Genomic DNA, 25,212 nt, shown 5'->3' on the forward strand with positions numbered 1-25,212 from the left:
TTACTGGTCATATTGGTATGAATTTTGTTTGGGGAGGACTACCAGGAAAATGCTCTGACTTTTCTCTACTTGTGGATTTTTTTAAATAAGTGTTGGCATTCATACTCCACAGAGTTCTCATCCAGGCCCCTTCTTGATTAGTTCTTTCTAGGATGGAAATGCGGAGAAGGCAATGGCACCCCACTTTTCTTGCCTGGAAAATCCAATGGACGGAGGAGCCTGGTGGGCCGCAGTCCATGGGGTCGCTAAGAGTCAGACAAGACTCAGCGACTTCACTTTCACTTTTCACTTTCATGCATTGGAGAAGGAAATGGCAACCCACTCCAGTGTTCTTGCCTGGAGAATCCCAGGGACGGGGGAGCCTGGTGGGCTGCCGTCTATGGGGTCGCACAGAGTTGGACACGACTGAAGCGACTTAGCAGCAGCAGCAGGATGGAAATGACAATAGGAGCTGAACCTGAGACAGCAAACTGCCTCGATTCCCAAATTCTATTTTATTTTCCTGCTCAATTTTAATCACCCTCCTGTCATCATACCATTTGATTACTCATTCTTCTTTTTTTTTTGACACGTATACACTGCTGTATCTATTTTTGGCTGCACTGGGTCTTCCTCGCTGTGTGCAGTCTTCCTCTCTCTAGTCGTGGCGAGTGGAGGGCTTCTCAGTGTGGTGGTTTCTCTTGTTGCGGGGCACAGGCTGTAGGTGCATAGGTTTCAGTAGTTGCGACTGGCAGGCTCTGGGCACTTGGGCTTTGGTAGTTGTGGCACAGAAGCTCATTAGTTGTGGCTCACGGGCTCTACAGCATGCAGACTTCAGTAGTTGCGGTGCATGGGCTCAGTTGCTCTGTGGCATGTGGAATCGTCTCCGATCAGGGATGGAACCAGTGTCCCCTGCATTGGCAGGCGGATTCTTACACACTATGCCACCAGGGAGGTCCAGGTCCCATGATTTTTGTCTTGTATTAATGAAACAATGAATGTTGTCTACCCTCCAGTTCTACAAGGATCAAGTCATTGATTGCTAACCTCTAGGACACTGTGTAAGAATTCAGGACAAAGAACAGGAGCACTCAGTGCTTTGGGAGAACAGGCAAACAAAAATGGCCCTTAGATATACTTTAGGACGTGTTTTATGAATCTGGATTCTTGCATCCTCCGATACTTAGAAAAGCACTAAAATATCATTAACTGATGTATCTGTTTCCCTTAACTAAACTTCTGCTAAGATATATGCTGGATTGCACATACTTTGTAGCCAAAATCTCATATATACTGGCCTCTTCCTCCCTACCTCTTCAGAGCACTTCCTCAGAGCTATCTGAGAGGCTATTAGTGCTCAGTAAGACACTGACTAAAACTCAACTCTCAGCTGTTACACTGTACATCCTTCTTTAGTCAACAGTCTATACCCTGACTGCTGTTTTTTGGCTGTTTTAATGGACCTATGGAGCACAGCACCCAGTTCTACCTCATCTATTGTGTCTTCTTAATATCCTTATCTTACCTAGCCTTTGACTCCTTCCTTGTCCCATGTACCTTGTTCCTGACACTGGCCGTACATCTGTGGGGCAGAACTCAGTATGCATGACAGCTTCCTGATGTGATCGAATACAAAGTGCCCAGAACAACTTGTGGATTTTTTTGATTAAAAAAAAAATCTGAAACTACATTTAATAAAGCACTTAGATCTAACTTCTGGTTTGCCAGAAAACAGAGGTGAAACAAGCTATGTAAACTACTAGGAAGCAATTGGACAAGTCAGAAGAGACCTTTCTACAGGGCAATCGCTTCCTCTGACAATGACTGTTAAGAACTTGTAGGGGGTGGGTGGGGGGAAGGAGGATATAATCTGTTGCAGCTACTCAGTTCAGTTAAACTACAGATCTTCCTTATGAGGGGGTTACATCCTAATAAACCCATCCTAAGTTGAAAATATCCTAAGTCAAAAAGCATTTAATATACCTAATCTTAAATGTGCTCAGAACATTTACATTAACCTAGTTAGGCAAAATCACCTAACGCAGCCTATTTTATACTAAAGTACTGCGTATGTCATGTAACTTACTGACTACTGTACTGAAAGTGAAAACCAGAATGGTTGTAAGTATATCGGTGTTCGCCTCTGTGACTGTGTGGCTGACAGATGTGGCTTGCTGCTGCTGCCCCCATTACTATAGATCCTGAGAGTGTTAGCCCAGGAAAAGATCAAAATTTGAAGTATGGTCTCTACCGAATGCATATAGCTTTTACACCATCATAGAGTTGAAAAATCCTAAGTTGAACCATCATAAGCAGGGGACCAACGTATGCTATTGTAGAAGAAAGGCAGCCATAGATAATATGTAAACGTGTGGGTGTGGCTTTGTTCCAATAAAACTTTATTTACAAACTCAGGCAGCTGGTAAATCAGTTTGATATGAGGAAATAGCCAACCAAAACAACCATCATTCCCACATTTTTGAGAAAAAGTGTATTAGCAAAGACACCACTAGCCTGGATTTTTAGACTGTGTTTGAGATGTAAAATATTTCAGTCCCCAATTGAGAAAGCTCTTCAGATGGGCATAATCTCTGATGCCCTCTTCAGATATGGTCCAAGTTAGTAATGGACAGGGAGAACCTCCCAAAGGGCAGAGTGAAGGACCACAGATAAAGAACTGCTTCTTGACAGAAGAACAAGAGCAAAACCCAAAGGTGTTCCCTGTCCCCTTAGAAGGGCTCTTCCTTTCCTTTGCCAAGCAGTATTTCAGAATTGCCCCAGTCACCATTATTTGCTGACTGTGTGAAGCAACATCATTTGTCTTTTCAGGTCATAGGGTCTCCAGATCAGGAAGAATCCATCTGAACATAACTGGAGACTCTTTGAAACTGGTATGCCTGGGTGACATTGTTGGCTTACCATCTTTGGGGAAAGGCGCATCTTTTACATGCAGAAGGGAAATTAATATTTAAGACCAAGGTAGCAGGCTGTGGTAGACTATATTCTTTTCAGCAAATATCCATTTGCTTTCCCCTACTCTGAAACTCAGCACTTCCTGCTGTGAGAGAGGTTGAGTGTTGAGCTTGGTCAATGGAACCTGGGTGGATATGTACACTTGCTCTCAGTAGAGATCAAATGTGCTTGCATAATTTGACTTGGCCTCATAAGCCATGAGCATGTGTTTCAGATAGTGGCTGCTCCCTCAGCCTGAGTCCTAGGATAATGAGCCAAACCATGGATCCAACAGAGAATGTATTTCTTGTAAGTCACTGAGATTTGAGGTTGTTATTCAGCATGATTTCCAAGAAAGATAACTAATACAATTTCTTTCTCAGAGCTGGGATTTAAGAGGGAGCACACTACAGGACAATAAACTCTTAGGAAAATGCACGAAGTTTTTCTGAGGATGGTGATAATCCTTTGAGTTGGGATGCACTAATAAAGTGTGCCTCTATGATAACATTTAATGCCATGTCTTTGGATCAGGAAAGTATTTTCCAGAAAGTTTTTCTATGAGAAAAATATAACTTGTTTTATAATTCACATGGACCATTTCCAAGAATACACTGTGGAGAAAAGAGTAACCACGTATAAAAAGCTACACATAAATTATGATTTATCAAAACAAATGAAGCCAAACTATAAATATTCCAAAGAAAAGCTTTCAGAATTCAAATTTAGGCAAATATCATTTTTGTTACTGATCTAAAGAACAGATTTCTAATACTGTTGTCCATTGCAGTACATCTTTTCAAATTTAAAGTCTTTCTTAAAATAATGTTGAAAAGACTACAGTGTCTATAAAAATTATCAACAGCTCCAAATTAATGCATTACACACTTCAAAGTTACTAGGAGGATAATCTTAAATATTCTCACCATGATCAAGAAATGATACTTATGTGACACGATGAAGATGTTAGCTAATGGTGGTCAGATCAACAATGTTGTACATCTTAAACTTACACAGTGTTAGGTATCAATTATACCTCAATTTTTAAATTTTTTTACAAAAACTGCTTATTTGGCTGCACCTGGTCGTAGCTGCCACATGCGGGATCTTCAGCTGTGGCATGCACACTCTTCACTGCAGCCATGTGGGATGTAGTTCCCTGACCAGGAACTGAACCTTGGCCCCCTGCACTGGGAGCATGGAGTCTCAGCCATTGGAACACCAGGGAAGTCCCCTCGATTTTTTAAAAAAGGCAAAAAAAAAAAAAAAAAAAATCTGTAGTGAGTTGAACCAAAATGAGATTTACCTGAATAAAATACAGTTGACAGTTGAAAAAAAAAAACAAAGATGTGTGTGGATATGCTTTTCTAACTTTCTAATATTTTGTTGATAAACAAATACACAGAAGTATTACAAATGGGAGCTGAGATTTCCAGGAATGCTGTAGAAAAAATGTCCATATTCAGTAGGAGGCTGGACTAGATGTCTTTTGGGACCCTTCCAAGGCTAAGATTTTCAGATTTAGACTATGCCAGTCACTTTATTATATTTAAAACAATAGATTCCATGTAACACTTAACTCAAGCTAAAAAAAAATAACTGCAGTATTAGAATCGTTCCCAAAACACTGAAAAGCATTTCACTTGAAATTTCTTTTTAAATGACATTAAAACAGAAACAAAAAATATCAAACTAGAATTCCTGTTAGATCATTGTGAGATTCTTCTCAAGCTGCAGAACAGTTTCCTTGAGGGCAGGATCCTCTGCCCAGTTGACTTTACTCCCCAAAATGAGGTTCTGTAATTAAAAAAAAAAAAATTGTTTTAAAATTAAAGTTCTCGGCAGTATTTTTTAAAAATCGTCTTTCATTTATCAAATATTTACAGAACTAGGTGTGAACATTTACTCTGTGATGATGGGAAAAAATAGTAAATACATTCTTGTATCTTTATTTCTATTTTCAGTAAGGCTTCAACTTTGATCGCCATAATGCTAGGGAAATATTTACAATGTTTATAACAACTTTTCTGCTTTGCCAGTTTTTGTAGATAGTTTTTACCTCTTAAGGAAGAATATTTGTAGTGTTTCCTAGAGGAAAAAGATTATAGTTATGGTTCAGAGTTCATTTTGCATTTCTACAGTGAAAAACAATTAAATTGTAAGTAACATGCATTATTTTGACAAGAGGTTAAAGAGCTTAATTCTCAGCCCTTGCAAAGTTCCAAGACTTTGATAAAGGTGAAGATTATTTTTGTGGTAGGCAATGGAGGACTGATTAGGGTTATAATTAATGAAAATTCTGGTCATTATTCTTTGAGAAACTGCAGCTCAATGATACTGAGTTAATTCAGTTATATATAAAAATATGAAGCCTGAAAATAATAGAATTAATCGCTTTTTAAAAGTTCTTTACCCCTCTTCCCACTTTATATAAACATTACCTGGAACACATGTTGAATAACTGTAGTAATCTGTATCTCTGTCTCCAGGTTTTGTTGTATGGCCTTTATTTTGTCTGAATTTTCCATACTATCCAAATCATCTTTCTGTTTGTTCTTTTCAGTCTGTATTTCTAAAAGCTTTCTTTCTGAAGCTTGTTTTAATTCTGTTGGGTTAAAAATAAAGCAATATACTATATATGACAACTCCTATAAACAAGAATCTTGAAAGCTTATGAAGCAGAACAGTTCCTGATTATTTCAGTCAAGGGAAAAATTTTAATATGCATTTTAGGTTGCAGTTCCATTCTGACATGAAAATGATTTCTCTGGTGCAAAACACCAATATTTTAATTTCATACTTGGCAATGCCCTCTTTGAGATGTTCAATTGTGCATGCATGACAATGATACTGTCTACAAATGTCTGCCATGGCATCATGTCAGAGGACTTCCTCTGGGTTGCCAAAAAATAGGTGATATATGTAAGGAAATACTCCCCCCCCTTAATTTACAAAAATTACATATTAATAAATTTTCAAGGAAAGGTAAGATCCCCTTCTCCAGGGATAAATATCATCAACCATTTTTTTTGTTGTTCCTAAAATATTCTAAGAATTACACTAGAGATCTTCCTTTCATCCTCAGTTGAAAATATCCTAAGGCAAAAATGTAGCTAATCCACCAAATATCACAGCTTAGTCTAGCCTGCCTTAAACATGCTTGGAACACTTCCATTAGCCTGCAATTGGGCAAAACCACTTAACACAAAGCCTGCTTTATAACAATATATTAAATATCTCATGTAATTTATTGAATACTAAAAGTGAAAAATAGTTGTAAATGTATTGGTGGTTTATTCTCATGATCACTTGGCTGCTGCTGCCTGGCATCACATGAGAGACTATAATGAGCCCAGGAAAAAAGCAAAATTCAAAATCTGAATTCAGTTTCTACTGAATGCATATCATCATAAAGTAAAAAAACTGTAAGTTGAAACATCATAAGTTGGGGACAGACAGTATTTAAAAATATAAATGGGTATATCTCAGGAGCTCAGTTCCTTGACACTGATGTATCAAAAGTAGGTTGGAATGCAATGGAAAAAAAAGCAAAGAGTGATTAGACAGGTGACAGGACTACTTCTGACCCTGAGATTACTTACAAAAGGCAAATCTAGGGGCTTCCCTGGTGGCTCAGTGGTAAAGAATCCACCTGCCAATGCAGGAGACAAGAGTTTGATCCCTGATCCAGGAAGATCCCATGTGCCGTGGAAGAAAATAAGTCCATGTGCCACAAATATTGAATCTGTGCTCTAGAGCCCAGGCACTGCAACTACTGAGCCCATGTGCCCAAACTACTGAAGCCCCTGTGCCCTAGAGTGTGCCCTGTGCCTTTTGCTCCACAAAAGAAGCCACTGCAATGAGAAGCCCAGCACGGCAACTAAGAGTAGCCCTCGCTTGCCACAGCTAGAGAAAAGTCCGTGCAGCAGTGAAGACCCAGCACAGCCAAAAATAATAAAAATAAATCAATAATTTTTAAAAGGGAAATATACATAGTATTTTAAAATAATAAATCATGCCTATAACTGTTAAATGAAAAGAGTACTACAGAATAAAATTATGCCAATTTTATAAATAAAAAGCACTGAAGATCGATTATCTCTTGATAAAATAAAAAATTTTTCTTAGGTATATGTTTGTTTTCAAATTCTTTATAGAGAATATGTAGAACTAGCCTTAGTTCTCTCTGAAATAGATTTCAATAAAACATTTCAATAATTTCAATGCAAAAAGCCATCTCATGTTAAGTTAAACTATAGAACCATATGTATCAAGTGATCATTTAAAAATTATGTACCAAAAAAATAAAATTATGTATGGACTTCCCCAGGAATCTGCTTGCCATGCAGGGGACATGGGTTCAATCCCAAGTCTGGGAGGATTCCACATGTCGTGGGGTAACTAAGCCCTAGCACCACAAGTACTGAGCCTGTGTGCTGCAGCTACTGAAGCGTTCACACCTAGAGCCTGTGCTCCACGACAACAGAAGCCACCACAATAAGAAGTGAAGTACTGCAACAAAGAATATAGCCTCTGCTCACCACAGTCAGTGAAAACTCCTCGCAAAAAATAAAATAAATAAATAATTAAAAGAAATTATAAATGTTAACGTGGATGTGGAAAAAGGCCTGAAATGATGTATATCTAATGGTGCTCACACAAGGAGATATGGCTTTCACATTATACTTTTCTGTATCACTTGATATTTTACCCCCACTGAGAAAGTATTAATTTTTGTGATTTAAAGTTCTAAAACAATGGATCAAGCAAATTGCACTCTGTATACTACTCTTTAAATTGCCATGTCCAAAGTTTTAAGAAAATTTGAAAATTAAAATTTTCAGTGATTGGGAGATCTTCGTATTAAGTGAAAAATGTGTTCTCGAAAAAAAGAGCCAAAAAGTGTTCTACATACGCAATCTCTTCTTTCTAACATCAAGCAATTTTTCCTCCAAATCCCAAGTTTCCTGTTATTAGAAATAAAAAGATTAAGGCACATAACCTAAGAATACACCTATAATATTTAAATCATTGAATTTTATCTATTCATATTTTCTGAGCTTCAGTTTTCAGTTCCTCTATTTTTACACAACAAAAGGGAAAGAAAGAGTAGCTTAAATGATAAGTAGATAATTAGAAATAATGGAACTATGAAAAGACAGAAAACTTAAGGATACTGAATTCCAAACATACCAGTCTTTGGGCAATCCTATTTAGTCACATACAGTTACCAGCAAGAATGTGTTACTGAAATCATGAGAATGCATAAGCAGCTTTATGTTCAAAATTACCTGCTGTGATTTCATTATTAATTTATTCAGATTTAGTATTTGTTTCATGTTATCCATGAGCACACTGAAAAGGAATAAAAAATATGATTTACTAAGTTTAAAAATTTTCATTAATTAACAAATCAGTATATATATACTTTCATTATATCCAATGTATACTTCAATATAGTCACTGTTTAACAAAATAAGTCTAGAAAAGTTTGGTGTAAACTAAATTTCTGATGCATTTCCCTAGAAAAATTTTTGCTCATAGACAACAAAGAATATAAAATTTAAGCATGTAGGAACATTTCTTTTTTTTTTTCCTTGGCCATACCCCATAGCATGCAGGATCTTAGTTCCCTGACCAAGGATTGAACCAGTGTCTTCTGCAGTGAAAACATAGAGTCTTAACTACTGGACTGCAAAGGAAGTCCCCAGGAACATTTCTAAAAATCTCATACTTAGGGAGAAAAAAACCCTAATAACTTGCTAATACATAATGTTTTTTTTGGAAACGGACTTTAGGATTTTTTAAAAATCAATTAATTTGGCTGTGCTGGGTCTTAGTTTCGGTACACAGGATCTTCCATCCTCATTGTAGCATGTGGGACCTTTAGTTGAGGCACATGGGATCTAGATCCCTGACCAAGGATCAAACCCAGGCCCCCTGCATAGGGAGTGCAAATTCTTAGTCTCTGTTCCACTAGGGACAGAGAAGGCAATGGCACCCCATTCCAGTACTTTTTCCTGGAAAATCCTATGGACGGAGAAGCCTGGTAAGCTGCAGTCCATGGGGTCGCTAAGAGTCGGATATGACTGAGCGACTTGACTTTCACTTTTCACTTTCATGCATTGGAGAAGGAAATGGCAACCCACTCCAGTGTTCTTCCCTGGAGAATCCCAGGGACGGGGGAGCCTTGTGGGCTGCCGTCTATGGGGTTGCACAGAGTCGGACACAACTGAAGTGACTTAGCAGCAGCAGTTCCACTAGGGAAGTCCCTGGATGTTAGTTTTTAGACCAGTTTTAGGTTCAGGGAAAAACCAAGTGGAGGGAAACCCGTATACCCTCTGGCCCCACAGTTGCACAGCCTCCCCCACCAGAGTAGCTCATCTGTTATAAATGATGAACCTACACTGACACATCATTATCATCCAAAGTCCAGAGTTTACACTAGGGTTCACTCTTGATGTTGTACATTCTATGCATTCTGACAAATGTATAATGACATGTATCTAACTATATCAGACAGAACAGTTTCACTAAATCAACTGCTTTTATTCCCCATTTCTTCAACAAGTATTTCTGAGAGACTACTTCATGTCAAGATTGTGCCAGGCACCAAGATTATAAAATAGAATAAAACACAGTACCTGTTTTCAAAGAGGAAAGAATCTTATGGGGGAAAAAAATAAATCCACAACCATCGTTATGACTTCATTAGAATCAGTAATGGATTGTGTAAGAGTTGTGGAAAGGGTAGAACAAGGAAACCCTGAGTCTTAAAGGATGGAAAAGTACAGTTGATCCTTGAACAATGCAGGTAGAGTGGGTGGTTAGTTACCAACTGTCCACACAGTGCACAGCACTGCTACCTCTGCCTCAAGAACACAGGAATTAAATGGCTCACCCGAGGACAGAAAGCTGAAACAGTCTGGATTAAACCCCAGTTCACTGATTCCACATACCGTGACCTCTAAATAAATACAAACTTTCCCCCATACTTAAAGATCTGTAAAATGAAAATACAGGTACTATATTTATTGAAAACAAACAAACACAAAACACCTGCATAGAAGTGGACTCAAGCAGTTCAAACCCATGCTGTCCAAGGGTCAAGTGTAATTACGAAGACTACCTAACAAGCAGTTTGGTACAGCTGGAGTAAAAGGGCAGAAATAAGACTGGGCAAGAAGAGCGGTTCTCATATTTCCTAGTGCCACCATCCTTTGGGAGGCTTGTTATATGTGGGTTGCCAGCTTCCCGTCTTAGGATCGGATCACAGATGACCTTGAATGCCAGAGTCTTTATTTTATATTCCTTGGCAAATTATATAAGTTGCTCATTTCTGCCCATGAAAAATGAGGAGTATATTTCCTATCTCATTGGGTTATTGTTGGCTTAAATGAGATAGCATTGTTCTTGTCTTACAGTAAGTACCAAACAAAAGTTAACTTTCAAAAGCTTCCTTCAAAATTATAGATCATCTGGGTAAAACCTCCATTGATTCTCAGGGTCCCATCCATTTGGAACAGGATGTCAGTAGGACTATAAAGTTTGTAATGATGAGACGAGCCTACTTTTCTTATTTCCCAGATAAAGGTGGTCAACAGTGACAGACAATTAAAAAAAAAAATTCATGGAACTAATCATTATGTGATCTCCCTTACTGCCATCCTTACCAAATCCAGAAAACATAAAACAAACAAAAAAACATACCTAGTCTTAATGTCAACCTTCTCCAGGTGTTTTTTAAGTGCAGTTGAAAGTTGCATCCTATAGAGGAAAAAAATCCATTATAAAACATGGGTAACATTTATGGTACAGTGAAAAGAATATTTAAAAATACAACATGGATTGATTTCTATTTAAATGTAACATAAAACAAAAGTAGGTTTTTAAACAGTATTATATGGGAAATAATTTGATAAGTCAGTCATAGAAACATGAAGTAGCACCAAGAGGGAGGGGGCTGTTACATGTGGCTGTGCATGGGCAGGCAGAGGGGCTGAGCTGACCTGACACCCTGCCTGAACTTGCTCTCTAAACCATCAACCTAGGTGCAGGGCTGGGAGGAAGCAATAAGGCACTACAAAATGTAATGCACAATATGATAAAATACAATTAACATTGCTATAAGTTACATATGAAAGTTAGGAGAATAAATCTAAAAATTCTCACAAGAAAAAATTTTTTTTTCTATTTTTTAAATTTTGTATCTATATGAGATGGTTGATGTTCACTAAACCTACTGTGATGATCATTTCAGGATGCATGTAAGTCAAAACATGTTCTACACCTTAAACTTATACAGTTATTGTTTAGCCGCTAAGTTGTGTCCGACTCTTTTGTGACCCCATGGACTGTAGCCTGCCAGGCTCCTCTGTCTATGAGATTTTCCAGGCAAGAATACTGGAGTGGGTTACTACTTCCTTTCTCCAGGGGATATTCCTGACCCAGGGATTGAATCCATGCCTTCTGCATTGGCTGGTGGATTCTTTGCCACTGAGCTGCCAAGGGAAGCCCAAACTTATACACTGCTGTATGTCAGTTATATCTCAATAAAACTGGAAGAAGGAAAAAAGGCATACAGATCAGCAGGCTCAAATTAGGTAGAGTTAGGGAATACAAAGCCATACTCGACTATAAACTTTAAAATATGTCTATGTATAAGCAAGCACTATAATTTGTTTTTAAATTCAACAGCTAGTAAATAAATAATAATAAAAAGGCAATAAGCTCAGCAATATTAGTCATTTCATTAAAGAGGATATCTTAATAGCTCTGATCTTAGTCAAAAAATATCATCTATATAATGAGCCAGCACATTAAATGAGGGGAAAAAGTTCACTGCTAGAAGTAATTAAAAGGACTTTAACTATTTTCAATTAAATATAAGTAAATGTATCTGGGAAGGTCAGAAATACAAGGGGGAAAGACAATTAGAGTCATTCATTGAATTGAGATTATTAATTCAGATCACAAGTCTATAATAGAGACTACGTTTGTCTTACTGACAGCTGTATACCAGCGTCCAGCACAAAGCTCTGACACAGTAAGCACTCAAATATTTGGTGAATGAATTCTAAAATATAGATCCAAAGTCTAAAATTAAAAATACATTTAAACTCAATGACAATTCCCTTACTCCATTAAGAGTTACTGGAATAAATATGAGACTTCCCTGGTAGCCCAGTAGCTAAGACTCCAAGCTCCCAATGCAGGGGCCTGGGTTCAATTCCTGGCTGGGGAACTAAATCCCACATGCTGCAACTAAAGATTCTTCGTCCCACGACTAAGACCTAGCACAACCAAAAATAAATCGTATAATCCTTTCAAACACCGAATGTGATTTAACCTCACACTTCTATTGTCTTGATTGACATTTTCTTATTAACACTGTCTTACGTAACTTCTTCAAATGAAAACATTAATGATGTAACTTTTCTCTCAGGGCTCAAAATTTGTGGGACCATCAACTAATCATCATTTTGATTAATTCAGACTAGTGATAAAGAACCCACCTGCCAAAGCAGGAGACATAAGAGATTCCAGTTCAATCCCTGGCTCGAGAAGATCCCCTGAAGGAGGGCATGGCAACCTGCTCCAGTATTCTTGCCTAGAGAATCCCATGGACAGAGGAGCCTAGTGGGCTCCATAGGGTAGCAAAGAGCTGGACATGACTGAACCGACTTAGCACACACACAACCCACCCTGAGCCATACCCATCTTGCATACTTAAAATGTAATAATTACCTGTCTAATGCAAGCTTTTTCATTTCAAAAGCAGTTTTTGCCTCTTCAACTTCATTTTCTAGTTCTTCAATTTTACTGCCAAAGAAGCATGAACCAAAGAATGTCAGCAATGTCAGATAAAGTAACTACTGGAATAAAGGTTTAAAGTAAATCTTTGAAGAAAGTAAAATGCCTGTTATCTAAATAATAGTATTCTACAGGATCCCATACTGACACATTTCCGGATTTGGTAACCTGACTCCCACTGAGTTACTTTGATAAATATCTTGTTAGTGGTAGCTCACTCATGTGCATCTAAGTCGACATCCCACATCAGTAACTTCTCAACATTTGCATGACAAATTACGTGGAAAAACAAAGAAAGGAAACAGAAAGACAATATTATAAGATGGATAACATTATTAAATCTGTAAAAACCGCAACTAAAAATTTAAAATTAAGACATACGCTTCAATTTGCTTTTCCTGCATGATTTGTTCTGGAGTCTTTTCTTCATCTACAAATAAATAAATTTTTGAAGTTAGTAATATTTCAGAAAAGCATTGTCCAACAAAAATATAATGTGAGCCACAAATGCAAACCAAATATGTAATTTAAAATTTCTAGTTTCCACATTACAAAAGTAAAGAAACAAGTGAAATTAATTTTAATATAGCTTATTTAACCCAGTAGATCCAAAATATTGTCACTTTAACATGTAAGCTATTTAGAATTACTGTTGAAATAGTTCACAATCTCTCCTCCTGTTCATATTTTACATTTAGTCCTTCTCAATGAGGAATGACCATATTTCAAGTGTTCAGTGGTCACATGGAGCTAGTGACTAACATATTAGACAGCACAGATTAGAATGATACAAAAAGAGAGTAAAAAAATCAAGATCAATGTAAAAATATAGAAACTATGTCTATATATAAAAATTTTTAAATATATGTAAAGTTACATCCAAAAACACGAAATAATTAAGGATAAGTTTAACAAAACACATGTATGTATGACCTCTACACTAAACACCATCAAACAGTAAAATGGAAAGATATACTACCTATACGTACTGGGAGAATCATGGCTAATATAACAACTGCTAATATAACGAACTCACCCATACTGATCTATGTGCTGTGTTGTGCTTAGTGGCTCAGTCGGGTCTGACTCTTTGTGACCCCCTGGACCGTAGCCCAACAGGCTCCTCCATGGGGATTCTCCAGGCAAAAATACTAGTGTGTGTTGCCATGTCCTCCTCCAGGGGATCTTCCTGACCCAGGGATCGAACCGGGGTCTCCTGCAGTGCAGGTGGATTCTTTACCAGCTGAGCTACCATAGTCCCACTCAAAATCCCAGAAATTGACAAGCTGATTTTAAAATGCATATAGAAAAATAAAGGACCGAGAACAGTAAAAACAATTTTGACAAAGAATGAACTTGAAGGACTTATAGTGGCTGATAATCTAGACTTACTATAAAGCTACAGTAATCCGAACAGTGTGGGACCATTGTAAAGGCAAACAAATTACTCAAAGCAACAGAAGAACAAGTCCAGAAATAGACCTACACATATACAATGGGTCACACACGGAAAAAATGAGTCTTGACCCTTACTTAGCTCACACTATATACACAAAACTTAACCCAAGATGAATCACAGCACTGAATGGTGAACTTAAAACTTTAAGACTTCTAGAACATACATAGGAGAAAATCTCTGCAGCCTTGAAGTAGTCAGTTTCTTAGAACTCAAAAACCACAAATCACAAAAGAAAAACAGTAAAAAAACAACACTTCATAAAAATTAATGCCTTCTGCTCCTGAAAAGACACTGTTAAGAAAATAAAAAAGCAAAAAACTAGGAGAAAATTTCTACCATATATATATACATATATATACATACACACACACACACACACACATATATATATATTTATTCATCTGAAACAGGACTGTATTTATTTTTTGAAGTGAATGTTTAAGAGAATATATAATATTTTCACCTTTAATTGAAACTCAAACTCAGTAAGACTAACAATCTAACCAAAAATGGGCAAAGATTTGAAAGGACACTTCAAAAAAGTAAACTACCAATAAGACATGAAAAGATGATCAACAACATTAGTTATTAGGAAAATATAAATTAAAACCACATAAATATATCACTACATACTTACTAGAGTGGCTAAAATTTAAAAAGACTGACAGTACAAAGTTTTGGAGAAGATATTGAGTAACTGGAAATCTCATACACTGATGGGGAGGAATCTGCCATAATGGTATAATTATTTTAGCAGTTTGGTAGTTTCTTAAAAAGTTAAACATACACTTACCATATCACCTTGAAATTTCACTTTTAGGTATTTAACCAAGAGAAATGAAAGCAAATGTCCACAAAAATATATACAAATGACAACTGTCCATAGCAGCTTTATTTATGAGGGGCAAACACTGGAAACAATTCAAATGTTCATCAACAGGTAAATGGATTAACAAATCGTGGTGCAGTCATCATAAAATGTACTTCACCATAAAAAGGAATGTATTACTGAAACAAAAGAGCATGGATGAATCACAAAAATGCTACACTGTGCAAAAAGTAGCCAGACCCTTTGGGAGTGACTACTGACAGGTTTGGGGCCTGATCTGCCTCTTGAGAAATTTGTATGCAGGTTAGGAAGCAACAGTTAGAACTGGACATGGAACAACAGACTGGTTCTGAATAGGAAAAGGAGTACGTCAAGGCTGTATATTGTCACCCTGTTTATTTAACTTATATGCAGAGTACATCATAAGAAACGCTGGACTGGAAGAAACTCAAGCTGGAGTCAAGATTGCCGGGAGAAATATCAATAACCTCAGATATGCAGATGACACCACCCTTATGGCAGAAAGTGAAGAGAAACTAAAAAGGCTCTGGATGAAAGTGAAAGAGGAGAGTGAAAAAGTTGGCTTAAAGCTCAACATTCAGAAAACGAAGATCATGGCATCCGGTCCCATCACTTCATGGGAAATAGATGGGGAAACAGTGGAAACAGCGTCAGACTTTATTTTTCTGGGCTCCAAAATCACTGTACATGGTGACTGCAGCCATGAAATAAAAAGACGCTTACTCCTTGGAAGGAAAGCTATGACCAACCTAGATAGCATACTCAAAAGCAGAGACATTACTTTGCCAACAAAGGTTCATCTAGTCAAGGCTATGGTTTTTCCTGTGGTCATGTATGGATGTGAGAGTTGGACTGTGAAGAAGGCTGAGCACCGAAGAATTGATGCTTTTGAACTGTGGTGTTGGAGAAGACTCTTGAGAGTCCCTTGGACTGCAAGGAGATCCAACCAGTCCATTCTGAAGGAGATCAGCCCTGGGATTTCTTTGGAAGGAATGATGCGGAAGCTGCAACTCCAGTACTTTGGCCACCTCATGCAAAGAGTCAACTCATTGGAAAAGACCCTGATGCTGGGAGGGATTGGGGGCAAGAGGAGAAGGGGACGACAGAGGATGAGATGACTGCATGGCATCACTGACTCGATGGACGTGAGTCTGAGTGAACTCCGGGAGTTGGTGATGGACAGGGAGGCCTGGCGTGCTGCGATTCATGGGGTCGCAAAGAGTCGCACACGACTGAGCGACTGATCTGATCTGATCTGATCTATAGAGTAATGCAAATGTTCTGCAATTAGATAGTGGTAATGGTTACACAACATTGTAAATAATACTAAAAGTTACTGAATTGTGCATTTTAAAATGGTGAATTTTGTTGCGTGAATTAAGTCACAAAACAAAGATGTTGGGAAAAAAACAAAACCACCATATAAATACATTTACATCAAATTCTAGAACAGTGCTCTCCAAAAGCACTGTTCTGTGATAAATGAAATGCTTAATATCTGCACTGTCCAATATGGTAGCCACCAGCCACATGGTGGCTGAAGCATTTGATATATGAGTAGTACAACTAAAGTAAAACTAAAGTGAAATTAGTTGTACTAGTCACACATCAAGTAAGTTCATCTTCTAAGTCTGTGAGTCTCTTTCTGTTTACATCTTTGATTTTAGTGGTGATCTTGATTAAAGAGATGTATGCCAAGTCACTTCAGTCGTGTCCGACTCTGTGCGACCCCATAGACGGCAGCCCACCAGGCTCCCCCATCCCTGGGATTCTCCAGGCAAGAATACTGGAGTGGGTTGCCATTTCCTTCTCCAATGCATGAAAGTGAAAAGTCAAAGTGAAGTCGCTCAGTCATGTCCGACTCTCAGTGACCCCATGGACTGCAGCCCACCAGGCTCCTCCATCCATGGGATTTTCCAGGCAGGAGTACTGGAGTGGGGTGCCATTGCCTTCTCCAAAACAGATGTATACATTTGTCAAAACTCATCAAACTGGGCTTCCCTGGTGATCCAGTGGTTAAGAATCCTCCTTGTAAGCTAAGGGATACCAGTCTGAACCCTGGTTTGAGAGGATCCCACATGTGGAGCAACTAAACCTGTGTGACAATTATTGAGCCTATGCCCTAGAGCCCAGGAGCCACAACTAACTGAGCCCATGCGCTGCAACTCCTGAAGCCCATGCACCTAGAATCCATGCTTTGAAACAAGAAAAGCTGCTGCAATGAGAAGCTTGCACACCACAACTAGAGATGAGCCTCCACTTGCCACAACTTGAGAAAGCCAGTGTGCAATGAAGACTCACCACAGCCAAAAAATAAACAAATCTTTAAAACAACATCACAACAAAAAACTCATCCAATTATACCCTCAAAATCGATGCACTTATTGTAAATTAAAAAAAAAAAGCTTTCAAGCAATAAAGTCTCAGTATTTTTTAATGGTAAAAACTAATCAATTTTAGATACATATCTTCTCTTCAAAACTAAAACCTAACTTCTTATGTGTGTGTTAGGGGCTCAGTCACGTCCCATTCTTTTTGACCCCATGGACTAAGCCCTCTGTCCATGGAATGCTCCAGTCAAGAACACTGAAGTGGGTTGCCATTCCTTTCTCCATGGGATCTTCCCAACCTAGGGTTCGAACCCAGGTCTCCTGCACTGCAGGCAGATTCTTTACCATCTGAGCCACCAGGAAGCCATAGCAATCAGTCCTCTCCTTTAGCTGTAGAAATTCTAGAGTGCAGACTATTAAATCTACTCAAGTTTTCAGATGTCACAACTCCTTTAAAATTAGCTATACAGGGCAAACAAGAACTGCAAGAGGAGGCAGATTCTTATCACTTGGATTTTAGCTCTAAGGTCATCTTCTTGAAGAATCCATCTCTGATTACTGTATCTAAAGTAGCCCTTCCCTCTTATCATATCATTATTTCCTTCATCTCACATTTACTTCACCTCATAATTATCTCAAGTCTCTTTGCTTACCTGTTTTGCTACATAGAATTTAAGCTCCATGAGGATAAAGTCAGCCTTGTTCAAACCATATCTCCATTCCTAGCATCCATGCATTCAACTATGATTGCATGATTACCTCTAGAGATAATTCCTCAGTGGTTCAAATTTTGAATAGCTTTTCCCCTACGCCTCATCGTCTAACATCAGTTATACTTTCTTATGTATTACGTGGGCTCTCATGCCAGTAAAAGGACTAGACAAGTCCTACTTCTCTTGTCTAAGATAAATGTAATTTGTTTAATACAAGGAACACAGGCTTTGGAAAGAAGGACACCATTAATTCCTCCAGGGGAAGGACAGTGACCTACTGATCATCTTTGAGGTAAGCATTTTTTAATCGAATTATAGTTGATTTACAATGTTGTGTTAGTTTCAGGTATACAGCAAAGTGACTGTAATACATATATACTTATATATATATAAGTACTTTATAGATAATATATATTCTTATATAGGCATTATTGATGTTACAAAAGGGACATGACTTTAGAGCCAGTAAGGTCTGATTCACTTCCTAACTCCTATGGTTACTAGCTATGGTAAGCAGAAGAGAGGCTGGGGGCCCATCTTTTTTTAAGGTTTTGTTTTCTTTTGTTCTGTTTTTTGCCTAAGATGACTTTAGAAACCCTAAAATGGGGATGAAAAACATACCAGAAATGCCTTCTGATCTGTGGCCTTAAAGTGAGCTTGAACAGAGCACAAAAATTATCGAGGTGATTCAAACATGGACTCAGGGAAGTAACTAAAACATCTATGAGGTGCCTAGGCTTTTCCACAATTCTTGATTCAACACTGTACTATTTGGTTTTATTCTATAAGCTTATTTCATAGAGAAAGAAAAAGTAACCAAAATCTATCTTTGTGACCCAAGGGCTTATAATAAATCAGGTGGTGCTTATTACTTAAGATGACTAAACCCATCATTTAACTACTCTCTTGGCCCTGAGATTTTTGGATGAATAATTGTAAAAGATAAATTAAAATTTTTATATAGAATTGAAAATTGTCTATCACACTTTTATGCCTATCTCCCTTCTGCTCTCATGTCATTAACCCAGTGTTTCTCAAAGTATAGATCTCAGATCACTTGTTCAACAATCATCTAATCTCCTAATTTAATGTTCAAGTTGTTGATGGTAGCTAAGCCTACAGGAATTTCCAATCAATAGAACTCAATTTTCCTGAAGTCCTAACACCCCCACTTCCCTAGATAAATAATTGTAAAATTGATCTTTTCCCTGGAGTACTGTTCATCATCAAACTCATAAAACCTTATTTGAAAATGGAAATCCTTACTTGCATCAACCATTGACTTATATTCCAAGAGTTGTTGTTTGGTCTGTGCTCTTAGCCTGAAAACAGATAAGAAGAGAGTTATATAATTATTGAGGTTTTATTCATTACTATGATAAATCAACTCATCTTTTTTGGAATCTGATGCAACAAAATGAGTATAAATAAACAGCACTAAAATCTTCCAGGGACTTCCCTGGTGGTCCAGCGGTTAAGACTCAGTGCTCCCAATGCAAGGGGCCCAGGTTCAATCCCTGGATGGGAAACTAGATCCCACATGCTGCAATGAAAGCTCCCTCCCACACATGGCAACTAAGACTTGGCACAGCTAAATAAGTAAATATATATTTAAAAAACAGATCTTCCAGGTTGGCCTCATTTAAAATAGGGATACAAGATGTTATGCCTCAGAAAAATACACAAAATGAAATACAGTAGGAAAACAGCATCTGTAAGGAAAAGTTAAAAATTTGATTTTTAAATTTATTTTTAATGGGCCACACTGAAATAAAGCTTAAAGAGAAGACTACATAAAGAAATAGATCAAAGTGGTAAACTCCCAAACACAGTAATGAGTTACAAACAGATTGAAACATTCTTAAGAGATACAGAAAAATACCAAAGATACTAACCCTTGGATAAATAAGTAATTTATATAGTTTCTTAGTCATCCTATGACTCTACTTACTTAAAAATCATACAAAAAATGGGTAGAAGAGCTATGGGTAAAATGATAACTACTTATTAGATGTTTCATATTTACCTGGTAATTCCCCAGTTCTGAGTTTGTTTTGTGACTCTGAGATCTAGTTAAGCAGCTAAGGAACATTAGACAAAATTTTAAAGCTTCGCAGCTTAAGTTCCCTGTTTTAAAATTCCAAATGAAAAGGGCAATTTCTTAAGACTTTAAGACAGCATTTTATGATGCACTGAAACAATAATTCATTTTTAGCTGAGATGGAAAAGGAGATGTTATATCTTTAATATTTTATTATTTCATATTGTAGGTAGAAAGGGATTTTTATTCATTTTTTAGAACTGTTTCAAAGACTTTTACACAAAAGAATGTCTGTCTTCATCAGTGAGTAGTGTTCATCAGCGTTTTCTGAGAACAAAAAGATGAAGGCAAGTCCACACACTTGGTCAAAGGTCAAAGGAATGGGAAGTGGGCTATTATGTCACCCCCAGAGTTCCTGCTGCCTTTTTTACTAAATGCTGTTCACCAGTTGAGTCAGGTGGACTTTTGTGAGAGAATAGTGTCTGGTGGCCAGGACCTCTTTGGGGCATTTCTTCCTAAGTGTAATACACAACAGATGGGAATAGGGGAAAGTAATACAGGAAAGTTACTCGTTCCAGTTCAGGAGCTGATGAAGCCCTTATATGCCTTCAAGAAACCCATGGGATCTTCTAGCTGTGAACAGTGGCTATTATGGTCATTTGGAATTGACCCTGGACTATATGAGCACTTCCTATATAGCTCTGAGAACTCTGGATAGGAATTCACCAGATCCGATGGCCCATAGATAAAATGAATGGGAATAGTTAAAAGGAAAGAACTCCCACTCAGTGTCTTCTAAACTTCTTCCTATATATACTGTTTAAGAGACTATTGTTAATTAAATCCCCATCATTGTTGCCCATCTCTGCCCACAGGTCCCACAACTCACTCTCAGAGGGTTAGGTGTATGGCCCAAAGACTAGGGTGAGACTTTGAGAGAATACAAAGAAGTTCATCAGTCACGTGAGGATGGGTGACAGCATGCCTCCATGAGAAAATTTTGAAGGAAAGGATGGTGAGTCTTGGTAAATATAACTCCATTTGACAGACTCTTTATGGTAAGTCAGCCAGATCAATTCCACTTGAACCCACAGAACAGCTCCTGGGCAACAATATCTCAATAATCATGAGACAAAGGTTGATCCTGTGGTTCTGGAGCACCAGAGGTTGCAAAAATGGCTCCAAGAAGCTGACCTGCCCCCAAATGGAATAGTCTGGGCTCTGGTTGTCAGTGAAGCCAAAGCCAAAGAAATTAAGAGCAATCACTTGATGAAATCTAAGGGTAAGAAGAACTACCCAAGTCTTGTACCAATCAGAGCTGGATGTTGGAAAGCCATGTAAAAGCATGACTATCTGGAGACTTCCAACCATACCCACAGAGTCTTTAATAGAAGATATTCAGTCCCTTGTAGGTGAAAAATTTGCCTAGCAACTTTCATGAGTGAGGAGCAAGGGGAAAACTGTGGGAGTGGGGAAGGAAGGGTAAGACCTGGGCTATAAGATTCCACGTTTGCAGGAACCTGTTGTGCATTTGTAGGGGGGTAATTTTGAAGGTGAGGTTCTGAGGTTTATTATTAGGTGAGGCCTTTCAAAGCAGTGATGAAGTTGAAATACATACAGTTACAAAGCTTATTTTTTTTAAAAATTCCCTTGTTACAATTTAGGTCTGCAAATTTTTTTCTGTAAAGGACTAGAAAGTAAATATTTTAGGCTTTGTGAGTCCTATAGTAGATCCTATAGGCTTCCTACTGTGGGCTTCCCTGGTGGCTCAGATGATAAAGAATCTGCCTGTCAAAGCAGGAGACCCAGGTTCAATCCCTGGGTCGGGAAGACTTCTGGAAAAGGGAATGGCTACTCATTCCAGTATTCTTGCCTGGAAAATTCCATGGACAGAGGAGCCTGGCAGACTACAGTCCATAAAGGTTACAAAGAATCAGACACAATTTAATGACTTTTACTCACTCTCACTCATGGTATCTGCTGTAACTACTCAACTCTTTCCTTGCAAGTTGTGTTCCAATAAAACGTTACATAAGGAGATTGAAATTTAATTTCATATAATTTTCACCTGTTATTAACATCTTGTAACTTTTCCCCCAACCATTTAAACCCATGAAAATTAATCTCAGCTTGAGGGGTCACACAGAAACAAAGAGTAGGATGGATAAGGCCCAGGACCATAGTTGCCCACTGGAGTAGAAGACTGATGTCTTTTCTCATTAAGTCTTTTCCTTAGCAACGTACAGACATTGCTTCCTGGTAGAAAATACAAAACACGCAGCTTCTGGATTGAAAAGGGTCATAGCTATAACAGAGAAGGGCAGAGAAACCTCCCTCCAGTATAAATCTGGGCTTGGATGCAACCCACAAAGGGCTTGAAAATCAGGACCGCAGGGCATGAGTGGTTAAGAAAGGCGATGTTAATTGTAGCTCCGTAGGCCCTTTGCTAAACGCTGACCCCATAATCTCTCTTTTAATTCCCACGGCAACTTAGCTAGGAAGCTGTCATTTTCCCTCTCTTTTCCAAGACGAAGAAAGGGGCTTAAAGAGCTTAAGTGAATGCTCTAGTCGCCAGCCATTAAGCGACCGACACTGAATTAGAACCCTAGACATTTTCGGCAAAGAGTCTTGGCCAAGACCCCCACTTGGCTCCTGCCCAGTCGGTCAGAGGGAACAACCTGAGCAGCAGGGTCATGCGGTCCTCCGGACGCGCCGCCTGGGCGCCGGCGACCTGCGGCGGCCCGCCTTCCCCTCCGGAGTCCGCAGGCTTGGTGACGGCTTGCTCCTCGGACTGCGTCTCCATTCCGGGCGCGAAGAGTTACTACTCAGGACTGGCGGACTCTACCACAGAAGGGACCGTTTTTCCCGCCACAAAATTGATACCCGGAACCAGCCGGAGGGTCTTCGCGCGCGGTCACACCCCTTCCGCCTGATGGCCCCGCCCTTTCCTCCCCCCCCCGTCTCTGGTTGCCATAGTTGCGGCTGTACCTTCTTTTATTCCAGCTTTAGTAATTAAAGTTGTTGTTCAGTCGCCCAGTCGTGTCCGACTCTTTGCGACCCCGTGGACTGCAGCACGCCAGGCCTCCCTGTCCCCCACTGTCTCCCAGAGTTTGCCCAAGTTCAAGTTCATTGCCTGGGTGATGCCATCCAGCCTTCTCATCCTCTGACGCCCTCTTCTTCTGCCCTCAGCCTTTCCCAGCATCAGGGAGTTTTCCAGTGAGTCTTCTGTTCGCATCAGATGGACTTGGGCTTTCCTTATGGCTCAGCCGGTAAAGAATCCGCCTGCAATGCGGGATTCCCTGGATCTCTGGGTTGGGAAGATCCCCTGGAGAAGGCAAAGGCTACCCACTCCAGTATTCTGGCCTGGAGAATTCCATGGAATGTTTAGTCCGTGGGGTCACAAAGTGTCGGACACGACTGAGCGACTTTCACTTTCCACTTTCAGCTTCAGCATCAGTATTTCCAGTGAATATTCAGGGTTGATCTCTCTTCAAGTTGACTGGTTTGATCTCCTTCCTGTCCAAGAGATTTCATGAGTCTTCTCCAGCACCACAGTTTGAAGGCATCAATTACAGACGACTAGTAAAAGTTAACCGTCAGCTCTGTCCAGCTGGGCTAAGCGCTATGCTGCAGCCATTTGGGGGCACTCTCAGGCTTGTGGCACTGCGACCTGGAGGGGAGAACCCCAACATCAACGGTCTTTCAGCCTTTGAGCTGGGATAGCGATTCTTGATCCATTTTAGAATTCTCCTTCCATCTGCTGCCCTGTAAGATGGGTGTGGAGGGCAGGCTGGTAGAGAAACGCATTTGAGAGTTCTGTTCAGGGCTCGGTAAGTCCAGGCCCCTCGTTTGGCAGAGAAACCAGAGGCCCAAGTTAGAGATACCCACTGCCCTCCAGGAGGCAGTGCAGACTCTCAGTGTGAAATTCAGCTTAAGATTCGAACTTTTTATTTCACTTTTTTGTGGGGAGAGGCGGTTGATCCCTGCTTAGATAACTAAGATCCCACATGCTGCAACAGGTTTGAGTGCCCCGGAATGTCAGTTTTTTGATCTGACAGATTACAATCGACCTTTCTCAGCTGAATTTAATGCTCCAGTGCTTAGCTGAGCAGTGACCAGGTAATGGAGAAAACGCAGGGCATAAATGCCTGATTGGTTTGCAGTTTTTCACTATGATCAGTCCCATAAGTGACACGATCTTTGTGGCACAAGCAGCTCGGGGCTCTTTGAACAGGAGAGTCTCTAGTTTCTCCAGAGTTAAACTTGTTCACACAATACTGCTGCTGTACCCTTTTTCCTATTATCAAAGTAATTTGGCTCCTGGTAAAAGATGCAAAAGGCATAGTAGGATGTAAAATGTTAAGTTCACCACTGCTGCTGCTGCTGCTGCGTCGCTTTAGTCGTGTCCGACTCTGTGCGACCCCTGAAACGGCAGCCCACCAGGCTTCCCGTCCCTGGGATTCTCCAGGCAAGAACACTGGAGTGGGTTGCCATTTCCTTCTCCAATGCATGAAAGTGAAAAGTGAAAGTGAAGTCGCTCAGTCGTGCCCGACTCTAGCGACCCCGTGGATTGCAGCCTACCAGGCTCCTCCGTCCATGGGATTTTCTAGGCAAAAGTACTGGAGTGGGGTGCCATTGCCTTCGCTACTCCCAAATTCCTTGGAAGAACATTTTGCTTCATTTTTCCTTTTACAAGAAAGTTACTGTTTTCTTTTTTCACTTAAGTACTTTGTCGGGGATGTCTTACAATGTTTCAGAACTAATTTATCCAGCATGTCTCTGGTATCTCACATCAACCTCATCCTTTTAAGCAGCTGCCCATCAGGAGTCCACAGGCCAAATTTGGGCCAAAGGTTATACAATGCTTTTCCTCAAGAGCATACATGAGGATCATGGAAAGGACTGGTTAAAACAGATAGCTAGGTGCCTCTCCACGTTACTGATTCTGATTTGCACTTCATGTCCCCAAGTGATATTGCTGTTGCTGGTTGAGGATGACACTTTAAGAACCACTGCAGTGGTGGATTATAACAATAAATTAAAAAAAAAAAAAAAATTGAAACGGGGAATTCCCT

The 25,212-nt window shown here is 39.3% G+C and overlaps 1 protein-coding gene and 1 pseudogene across 1 annotated transcript; both read right to left on the minus strand.

The window, feature by feature from the left end:
• Window positions 1-2,357: 2,357 nt before the first annotated feature.
• On the minus strand, window positions 2,358-23,093 carry CENPH (centromere protein H). The gene is made up of 9 exons (XM_027520480.1): window positions 22,816-23,093; window positions 19,363-19,418; window positions 13,126-13,174; window positions 12,679-12,753; window positions 10,642-10,698; window positions 8,223-8,286; window positions 7,847-7,898; window positions 5,373-5,536; window positions 2,358-4,728 (listed from the first exon to the last, which is right to left on the minus strand). The coding sequence occupies exons 1-9, from the start codon at window positions 22,938-22,940 to the stop codon at window positions 4,636-4,638; spliced, it is 735 nt and encodes a 244-aa protein (XP_027376281.1). The 5' UTR covers window positions 22,941-23,093; the 3' UTR covers window positions 2,358-4,635.
• On the minus strand, window positions 19,646-22,109 carry LOC113878824 (annotated as a pseudogene).
• Window positions 23,094-25,212: the final 2,119 nt, after the last annotated feature.

Source organism: Bos indicus x Bos taurus, chromosome 20, assembly GCF_003369695.1.
Source record: "Bos indicus x Bos taurus breed Angus x Brahman F1 hybrid chromosome 20, Bos_hybrid_MaternalHap_v2.0, whole genome shotgun sequence".
Lineage (NCBI taxonomy): Eukaryota > Metazoa > Chordata > Mammalia > Artiodactyla > Bovidae > Bos > Bos indicus x Bos taurus.